This window comes from Coregonus lavaretus, assembly GCF_964263955.1.
Source record: "Coregonus lavaretus genome assembly, contig: SUPER_35_unloc_1, whole genome shotgun sequence".
Classification (NCBI taxonomy): Eukaryota; Metazoa; Chordata; class Actinopteri; order Salmoniformes; family Salmonidae; genus Coregonus; species Coregonus lavaretus.
Genome location: NW_028167181.1, coordinates 6,241,948 through 6,252,623, shown reverse-complemented (window position 1 = coordinate 6,252,623; position 10,676 = coordinate 6,241,948). Strand labels below are relative to the sequence as shown.

The window sequence follows — 10,676 nt, the reverse complement described above, 5'->3', positions numbered from 1 at the left end:
ACACACAGCGAGCCGCAGCAGCAACACACTACTTCATGTTTTTCTTCTTCTCATTAAACATTTCCGACTCGAAGAAGCCCCCATGTTATTTATTTGCTTGTTCATTCAACTCTGAACTGTTGTCTGAAAGATATAGACTACTACGCAAACTGTAAAATGACGATTCAAAACGATCAGATTGCATCTGAGCTATGCCCTGGCCTATGCAATACAACATAATCACGAGTAGTCTGCATTATATTTCTATCAAGACATGCAAAGTTTCTCCAAAGTCCAGTGAAATGCAATCTCGACATACTTTGCAGTCGAGTTACAGACCGCTATTTCTCCTTTGAACAACATCCCGGTAAAGGCTACTGCAAAATATCCAAAAGAGAATATCACCATTATGGTTGAATTGGTTAAATGTGTTATGGGCCAATCTATTAAACTCAAAATAAGGGGGAAATAGTTGTCTTGTTTCGTGAGTAGGTGAAAATACGTATGTTTTGTTGATTGAAAAATCTCATATGAGATAACATTATGTAACATATGTTGAATTTACTATTAGGTTCCAAGTAATTGAAAGAACATCCGACAACAATGGACCCCAATTTAGCCAAATTAGTCGATTTTCTATAAATGATGCACACCCTCTCACTCACCCCTCTGATTAGTGGACCAAATATACACGTTTGGTTTATCAAAATACTTTAAAAAAATCAATTGACAACTTTAGGAAATTGCTGAGGCTACTATATATTGTCCACAAACAAACAAACACATCAATCTACTATTGATTCGACTGTAACCTTCTTTGTACCAACATGCTTTAAAAAAATAATGGATTCAGGAACGTTTGCGCACGAATTAAACCACCTTAAAATACACATAATATGGAATATATAGGCTGTTTATGATATACATGGGCTCCCTAGAACATTTACTTTAAAAAATTGAGAAAAGTGATCCATTGCCATGTCATTTGAATTAGTTATCCTCAATCACATAGCCTACAGTAATCCAACAGTAATTCTGAGTATCCAAACGTCACCCTTTGCGCTTTCTTATTATTTTAACGTCATAGTAGTGAATCTGTCTATTATAGCCTAGGCCCTACTCTATCATATGCATTGGCGTCAGCTTCATCACCGCTTCGACCCGCCCCCACTCCTTCCCTGTCTACCCATTTGTCGTGAGCTACAGTATGTATAAATCTCCCTACCCCTCGCTCTCTTAGGAGTGTCAATCGGTGTGGTGTCAATCACAGCGGCGGCTTCCCTTTCATCTCGATCCTCCCAGTGACTGCGAGAGAGGGAGCAGAGAGAGAGAGAAGAGACAGTGACCGGGAAGGAGAGCTACATTACTTACGGAGCGGTGCTCCAGTTTGGAAGTCGGTCCACAGGGTATCGGTTTATAACGCACTCCTCGATCTTTTGATATAGTTTATTACTTTTAATTTAGCCGTTATTCAGTTCAAGGATGTATGTTCATTTGAATAGGGATAGATACGCAGTATTGTTTAAGTGGGGAAAATAAATAGTGTTCTACTTGTGGCAAACAGGCTGCACGAGATTCAGAGACGCATTTTTTTTTTAAATATATTTTTCCTTAATTTTTTTTTTCACGAAAGGACTGCAACTCTCACAGGACCACAGAACGAGGAAATATAAGCAGAAGTTTTTTTCTACATGCACTTTGACGGTTAGCGGAGTTCCCCGGTGTGTGCCCTCCTCTGCCAAATCTGTGCCATCTGACTCGCGTGATGAGGTTTTGACTTCTGACATTTTAAAGAGCCGAACAGGCGAGTGCGGCGGGTTGAGCGTGCACTAAACATCCGCTTTTGCCGATAACATCTTCCATTTTCGGGTATTTAAAATCTGAATCATTGTAAGAATCCATAATACTTCGAAAAACAACGCCAAAAAAGGCTCTCCTGTTAATTTCGCCAAAACAAAAAGCGTGCTCGCACGCCGTTTCCTCCAGGGTTCCTAACGCAACGCTTCAAGTGAAACATTGTAGCTAGCGGCTTCAAGGAACGTTTTGGGTTTCGTTTTGGGGATTTCGATAGTTCCTCCAGTTTGGACAGTGCGAGTACTTTGACTGACTCAAAATGCCACAACTAGCAGGTGGTGGTGGCGGGGACCCTGAGCTTTGTGCCACGGACGAAATGATTCCGTTCAAGGATGAGGGAGACCAAGAACAAATATTCGCAGAACTCAGTCACTCAGAGGAAGACGAGGGAGACTTAGCAGATATCAAGTCATCTTTAGTAAATGAGTCAGAGACGAGTCCAAACAGCAATCATGATGTAAGTATTTCCTCTCTTGTACTTAAAAGTCCAGTGTTACATGTTGCCAAACTTTTATATAGGCTAGCCTAAATAAATGTCCATCAAATTTCTAACGGCAACATATTTATTCAAGTTCACCTGTCCCTAAATAATAGCCCCCATTTCAGGTGTGTCAGTTGGACATTTTATGAAAGTTTGAGCTGATAAAATGACTGGATGTAGGCCCAAACTATGTTTGGTTATGCCATAAATAACAAGGTGATGTGTAGCCTAATATTATATGTGTATAATATGACTATTTAATCTGTAAATAGTAGCCATGTTCTGTTTACATTGTGGAATCGGTTGTAAACAGAGGCGCATAAATAAAGCTGGTGCACGTGGCTGCAGAGCTTTTCCAAACATTGTCGACGAATTATACCAAAGGTCAAACCTACAGAACAATTTCATATGATCAATTATTTTATACATTTCAGAGAACTGTTGTACAGTTTTTACGAGGTTATTTGAAATTAAAGATTGCTCAGGAGGTGACGAATTCGTGAATACATTTTAAATTATTTTGTTAGGCCTATTACAATATTAAATTATCCCTATTGCATTATTGTGGTTATTAGTAGTAATATTATTAGTGTAACAATTATTGTCTTTATAAGAAAAACAATATTAGTAAAATGATAAGTAGGCCTACTGATAATTATTACATTAACAATATCAATATTGCAATGGGTTTGGTGATTTAATTAAAATTTTCACCAGGTTGGATAATCTAAGCAATGAATAATATAAAATATTAGCGTTTTTCGACAGATCAAATTCGTATTTGATATAAAACAAATGGATTTTGTTCAAAGGGAAATCCAGATTAAATGAACTTTGAAGAAAAACCACACATGATAAAATGTCACCTCTAGATTAAAGTGACACTCATGTTCCCAATGTGAGTTAAGGCTACTCCATTTCTGCATGTTTTGGGGCGATTATGGCCATTTCATGGAGAGACAACACATTGTTAAAGGACGGAATTAAACTGGGGGGGAATGAATGGAAATATTACGTTTTGATATAGATTTTGTTCATATTTGAAGTATGAAAGAAATGTCACTGGCACAGTACAAGTTTAAAGGTAATGCTGGTAGCTATTTTGTTCACATTGTTTATGTATTTAAATCATCTGTCATTCCTTTATCTCAATCATGTATGTATCAGAGATGTAACAACAAGTGTAGCTTACATCGTTTTAGACTGTGTGATTGTCACATTCCTCCTCAGTGCAGTGAGTTTCATATTCAATAGTAATTTTAACTTTCTGCCTCAATGTATTTTTTTAAAATCTGGGCTAGGCAGCTGTTACTAACTCTCTAGCTCTGGATGCTGTATGTATACAAAGGTAAACCTAGCACAATTAGCTGTTGCCATTTGTCATTAACCAATGTTAATGGAATTAGGGTACCTACTGACCCATATAGTTAGAGCTGTCACAGAGGCAAATAAGACGGAGGCTGAATGTTAATTGGGAATCCAGTGAAGTTCCGTGACTCTGCTGGAAGCCACCCTCAGGGAAGTGAACTCCAAAAGGAGGTCTTTCTACCCGTTCCCATTCGGGGGTGGGGGAGATGCATGTGGAGGGGTTCACAGTATTTTGGAAAAGCAGTCGACTATACAGTAAAAACCATCCCCTCTTCTCTATTTTCGCAGTTATTTTTGAAGCTTTTTTGCAGAACACATTTTTATTGCAAAGCATCAGACTACCGTGATTTATTTGATTTGGAATTTGGTTGGAGCTTTGGGTAAATTGGTTGGTGAAAATGAAAGCAGACTGATGCAAGTTAATTTGTAAGCTCCTTAAGGACATGAAGCTTAATTAAGTGGCTCGTTGAGGGGTTGATACAGACCGCTCCGTCAAACCCTCTCTCCCCAACGCACTCGCCTCACTGTATGTGTTCTTAGGTCCGGGGACAAGCTGAAAGATGGCGCAGGCCATAGCAGCGTGTTTGTTTGTGCTTTTAACCGTGTGTGTGTGTGTGTGTGTGTGTGTGTGTGTGTGAAGTTTTTCAAATTGAATAACCTAATTTCTGTCTCTGTCTCTCACAGGGAACTAGACAATCCCAAATATCCCAAGACTCATATCATGAAAAACACAGAGACCATCAGGATGATGGTAAGTGACACACATCACATTAAATATTCTCCAGTCAGTTATCAGCATGTTTTAGAGATCTGCAGTTATATATGGGTAACATTGAGCCAAGATAAAGGTTTTAAAAAAATTCCCCCCCCTTAAATATTCAAATCCATTTCTGGAGGCTTGATAATTGAGAGATTTGTTTTTTATTTTTAAAGGGAAGAAAGATGGTAGACTGGGAAAGGTTCTACCCACTTAATTTTCTGTTCAGAACTGATCAGTCACACTATGGTCCTTTTTCTTATCTGACCCCAGTTCATTCTGATGCAGAGATGATATCTGAATTGATTCTAGTCAGGACATGTACAAACTGAATAAAATAAGACGTCATATATGTAAGTATTTTGTGGTCCGGAGGAAATATTATTTATGCAGAGAATTGTTTAGTAATCCCAATGACTGCGGCCCCTTGCATGGTTATCTGAAAGATGTAATACTGATGCTTTTAAATTGTTAAATTGACATGAATAAAAACCTGTGAAGAGGACTTCAAATGATAGGCAGTGACTTAAACATGTGGCTCTCTGATACTAGTAGTGAGTGACACTTAATATTCTCCTTGGCTAATTTTGGACACATACTCTCTGTCTCTCTGTATCACTGTCTCTCTCTGTCTCTGTGTGTGTTGTCCTGTACAACATGTTGCTGCTGTGCGACAGCGCCAGACTCATTTGATGTCATTATTTGGTCCGGGCTGTATTCTGACCCCAGATAGAGCTGCAGGTCATGATTGGAGCTCTGTTCTGTTCAGAGTGTCTCTTCTTTGTTCCCCTAGCAGCCCTGAATAGGACCCCCTCAAACCAAACACTCCCTTTCCCCACAACAAGCCCATGTTGCCATCAATCTACCAGACACACCACACCAACCCCTCCCCCTCTCCCCAGAAAGCAACAACTAACAGCCACCAAGTCGTTTGTTGCGTGTTTCTATTCAGGCAGGGGGACGGACGGCCCCTATCAAATGCTCTCTCTTTAGGTCAGAGGCGTGGGGAACAGTAGGGGCGTCTCTTGTTTTGACACAGTCTGTATGTTCTTCCTAATTGACGCTAATTGGCACGGAGGGACGCCATTGTTCCTCTGTATAATACGGCCCCCCTCTCCTCTTCTCCAAGACATGCAAGACAAAAGACTAGTGAAACGGGGGCACCGGGTCGCAGCGATCGACAACGATATCATTACGGCATCAAGAGGCATGCATGGCGTGATGATGCGATTGTCATAGTGCCAGATGGACCCAGTGTTGATAGCGAGACTAACTTGGCAATGACTATTCACATGCAACTGTATTAGTAGGCTATAAACTCCAGGAGATTTTCCCAATGACTCTGAACTGCTGAAGTTATGATGGCGGGGAATATTGCTATGTTACTAGATCAGACTGTTGCTTAGAGATGCTATTCTATTTAAAAGGCCAAAATCCTAACTGAGATTAATGTGCTTGACTTGAGTTCTCTAACAAATCTTCCATTAATGATCGTAAATGTACGATTTGCACCAAGCTTCAAGGTCACACTTTTCTGTCTCCTGGGCTTTTTTCCAGGGAAACACCTAGACATGTACAACAAAGGTCATTCGTACTCTGGATACCCAGGTTACATCATGATGACTAATATGAACAACGACTCCTACATGAACAACGGCTCCCTGTCGCCGCCCATGCCCAGAACGGTGAGTCCAGTTACACTATACCTCCAATCAATCACTTCCACCAATCTGTCAAGCTATCCAGCCGTTTGTGTCTAGTACATTTTCACTGTGAAGTTTGATTCGATCTTAAATACTTAACCAGGTCTAAACTCCTAAAAAGAGTGCGCTAAACCTGGGATTTCTATTCAAATATACCTGTATATTGAAATTTCCATTAATATTTTCTACCATATTTTCAACTCTAGAATGTTCTTTGCCTCTCTTCGCCGCCTTCCTAGTGTGATGAAGCCGGTTTGTGATGGCTGTGATAGCCGTACATAACATGTCCCAGTAATGTTGTGTTTACCTGTCCCCTTGGCAACCACATGTGATCTAGTCTCCCCCACATGCCTGTCATACTTTCCAGCAGATTAACGACATCCATATTATGTGTTATTTCGCTCATCTTGTTAACTTAATCAATTTTTGTTTACATATTGACAGTAAGCCCACCAGTTTGTGGAAATAGCCAGGGTTGCCGTATGTCACCATGCTTATAGTCCCTATAACATAACAGTATTAATTTCAGGCTGTAGGCCTGGTGGCTGGCTTCCTGTATCTGTCCCGTTATGAACATTTCCAGCAAGACAGACGCAAAACGCCAGGGCATGCCAGCAGCTGTCCACCCTAATCCTGTTTGGTGTGTGTGTGTGTGTGTGTGTGTGTGTGTGGGGGGGTAGGTTGTGTGCTGGTGAATACACCCAGTCTGGCTATGGCTCGGTGCCTCCCAAAGCCTGTCCCTGCACCCTGCTAGCACATAGACTAGAGGACACAGACATACACGCATTGTTCAAGGACCAAAGACTCTGGCTTATGTCTGCCTGTGTGTCTGAGTTGGTTTCATCATGAAATTAATTTGAAGGGTTTGAAGTCTGTGTAGCGACTGTGTGAATCTGACTGACAATACAAAGTGAATGGTGTTCTGATCTCATGGCAGCGGCACCCACTTTGCTCTTGTATAGGAGTCCTCTGACCATAGATGTTTTTACAGCCAATTTACTGCTCCAATATAATTGTTTTTCATCTTATGGAATGGATAACATCTCAAGGTCTGAGAGGCTTCCATCCAACCTTGTTTAAATAAGGAAATTACTGCTGTTATGTGGCCCCTCTCGCTGCCTGGACCGTTTTTTCCCCCCACTTTCATTTACTGTGGCCGCCGCCCGCTTTTTGTTTTGCCAAATTTCCCCCCTCGCCCCGTCTTCAATAAAACGGTAGTCCATTTTATGTACATTTCTCTCACTTATCCAGTAAAACGGACCCGGTTGATGGCGGTGCAGTCATGGACTTTGGAACAGAACTCCTCTCTTCTTTCTCTTCTAGTTGATTGGCTGGATGTGAACTGTGTGTGCTGCCTGGCTGTTGATTGGCTGGATGTGAAATGTGTGTGCTGCCTGGCTGTTGATTGGCTGGATGTGAAATGTGTGTGCTGCCTGGCTGTTGATTGGCTGGATGTGAAATGTGTGTGCTGCCTGGCTGTTGACTGGATGTGAAATGTGTGTGCTGCCTGTTGTATCAAGCCTGCCGGCCACCACCACCGCAGCCACAGTATCTGCAGGCCTAGGATCAGTTTTCACCCAGATCAAAGGCACGTTCTCTCCCTTTCTTCCCTCCCTCTCCCTCATCCCCCTCTCCAGTTTAGATTGATTTTCATTGACCATGGCATTCCTGTGCATGAGGCCCAACTGACAGAGCTGTTCGGAGTTACTGATTGTCAGCAGATCTTTGGGAGGGAAGCAAGGAGTGAGCGATAGTACCTCTAAGGAGTTGCGATAGATCTTTACATCTTTAAATGGAGAAGGGACGAAGGGTTTTTAGTAGTTCAGCTGTCAATGGGGTTAGCGTAGTGGAGGCACCATGACCAGTGGCACATATGGGGCTTGTCCCTGTGTAGTTGATTCAATAAAGTTCTGTGTTTTTATGGAAGGAAGAGAGGATCTCCGTTGGATGTTAGATATCCCTTCATCTCTGGAAGTGGTTGTCCAGGTTTAGATATGAAAGGAGAGATGGGGTAATTTTAAGAAAGCAGTGCAGTTGTGGTCTAAAGCTTTCATGGTGAAATGAAAATGAATGCATTATTATTATCTTTATTATAACAGATAAAGTGTGTCATATTAGTGTTTTTTTTTAACTTGCTTATTACATTGTCAATACAGAGTTTACACTTTGTAGCAGTATTTGTTGGCTCTTGGTTGGTGTGGTTTGTTCCTGAGGAATTGCATTGAAAACCTTGCCTGCCACTATTTAGTCTTTCTAGAAGCCTAGTGATGTAAATACATTTAGTATTCTGTTTTAAGTGTTATCTAGTTATATATTGGTGTCAGTGAGAGCTGTAGTGATATGTTCTCGTGTGTGTGTGTTCTTCAAGTCTTCAGAGGTAGGGTCGTGTGAGGTTTGACTGTTGCATATTGGATTATTTAAAGTGACTTTGCGTGTGTGATGGCTCATATTTCCAGCTCCCATAGCCAGAGGGCCGGACTGCACAGAACTCTGGGAAGAGAGAGGGGATTGTGTTCCTTACTCTGGCCTCTGTTAAGTCTTTGCGAAGACCACACGTTCCATGTCTGGATTGGCTGGCAGCTTGGCATCAAGCTCTCACATCTCTCTGGCTAAAATCTAGGAATTAGCGAGCAAACACTTTCCTATGTGCGTTAACTCAACCCCTCTGTTTTCTGACTGTATAAACGTTTAAATAGAACGTGCAATGGAGTCAATGAGAAATGCTATTTGAGTCATTGTATCAAATGTATAGCTTCAGGATTAGTGTGTTTGAATAAACAAGGATGCTGCTCCTCTCTTGATTCAGTCATAGTTTAAACTTTTGTCACCTTCTCATGAAACATCTGAATTTGAGCATGACAACTTTTAACCACCAAGCCTGCAACAGTGGAAGCCATTTTCACACACTACCTTACTTTAAAACTATAACTTTGAATCCACTACCTCGTTCCAAGCATAAGTTGATGATCTCCAAGCATCCAGTCTCCAGCCTGTCAGTGCAGCAGTTGGAGAAGATGGAATCGCCATAGCTGATTTTTAAGCTGGGCTTTTGGTGTGGAGAGAGCTGAGGGAACCATTTGCTGCCCCTCCCAGGCCATACCTCCCTCCCCCTGTCGTCCCCCTTGGTGGCGGGTCCTTGTGGTGTGTGAGAGCCCGTGGGGGGAGACTGTGGTTCCCCTTTGATGTCAGCGAGAACGTGACGGATCTCCTTGGCGGCATGCTCTGCGGTGTGGAATCACTAACCCTGGCTTACCTAACGGGATTTACCGCGCTCCCCTATTCTCGGTTGCATCCCAAATGGCACCCTATTCCCTATATGGTGCACTACTTTTGACCAGGCCACATAGGACTAGTTAAAAGTAGTGCACTAATATAGGGTGCCATTTGGGACGTACCCCTCGTCACCCCCAGTGCCATGTGTATCTGTCCTCACGGTCTCAAACCCTGGCCCCATTCGGCAACAATCCCTGATATGAGAACACTACATTTCCCAGAAGCCCTCCATGTCCACGCGCAGTGTAGTCTGCGGCAACGTGTGGCGCCATGTGTAGTTCTTTATCTACGTCTGCAGGGTTTTAGTGCGGTTCAAGGCGTTGAATCGAGCGCAGCGTTTTGTTGTGATTTGTGAAGCAGCTGGGATCTATTTGATGTATGAGTCTGCTGCTGGATGTCGTTGCCTAAAATTGGCCTATAAACAATATTGCTGTATTTTGTGACCAAATTACATTTTCAAAAAAGTAAATCATTTGAAGTTTTTTTTTTTTTACTCTTTAGGGGGGGGCTACATTTCAAGGACCATCAGAGGATCATTGCTGCATTGATGTCATCTGCTGTGCAGGTCTGACAAACAGCAGGGTGTGTCACTGTGTATAGACCTCACAGAACGCTCACTCTCCAGCGTCCTCCCACCCTTTGTGCTTCTGGGTCTCAGCTCTTTATAAACAGTCTCATTGACACGGAGCGCGCATCAAACTACTGTACTGTATGGTATATGGCGAGGAGGCTGGTTGACACATTTATTCCATATGGCGTTCCCTCCACAGTAATGATTCCATGTGGTTGCAATCCCCTTATCAAAGTCTTTCATCTTGTTAAGTGGAGCTGGGAGAAATTATCCTCTAAATTGAAACGACTGGTGTGTTTTTTTTTTTTTGGTCTCCCTGTAAGATGAGAAGACAAAATAATACCAGTCAAGGATGCACCAAGTATTCACATAACGGGGTGTGAATTCGTGTTTCCACGCTGAAGGAATCTGTGTCTGTGTATGTTGGTCGCTCATGTTTTGATTAGTTGGACAGTATGTCATCTTTTCTTTATTTTTATGAAACGTGTAACTGAGCAGTGTGGGAATATGGTAAAAAAATAGATTGTATCGTTTGTGTGTGTGTGCATATAAGAGTTTTGATTTCACGTGCTCTCATGCGCTCATCAAAACAATACTGTCATCATAGCTGAGGACATCACAACACTCTAGTCCTCCTCTCTTCTCCCTCCTTCATACATCCTGCTGAGGGAAAGATGGCTTGCTCCATGG

The 10,676-nt window shown here is 42.0% G+C and overlaps 1 protein-coding gene across 2 annotated transcripts in view; it reads left to right on the top strand.

Annotated features, from left to right (window-relative positions):
- Window positions 1–2,092: 2,092 nt before the first annotated feature.
- The window catches only part of LOC311110086 (lymphoid enhancer-binding factor 1-like), a gene marked incomplete at both ends in the record, with an annotated part of 49,591 nt that continues 41,007 nt past the window's right edge, over window positions 2,093–10,676 (top strand). For both annotated transcript variants that reach the window (XM_084188648.1, XM_084188649.1), the window contains 3 exons: window positions 2,093–2,290; window positions 4,367–4,433; window positions 5,997–6,124. In XM_084188648.1, the coding sequence (XP_084044774.1) occupies window positions 2,093–2,290; window positions 4,367–4,433; window positions 5,997–6,124 (393 nt within the window). The remainder of the gene's footprint in view (window positions 2,291–4,366; window positions 4,434–5,996; window positions 6,125–10,676) is intronic.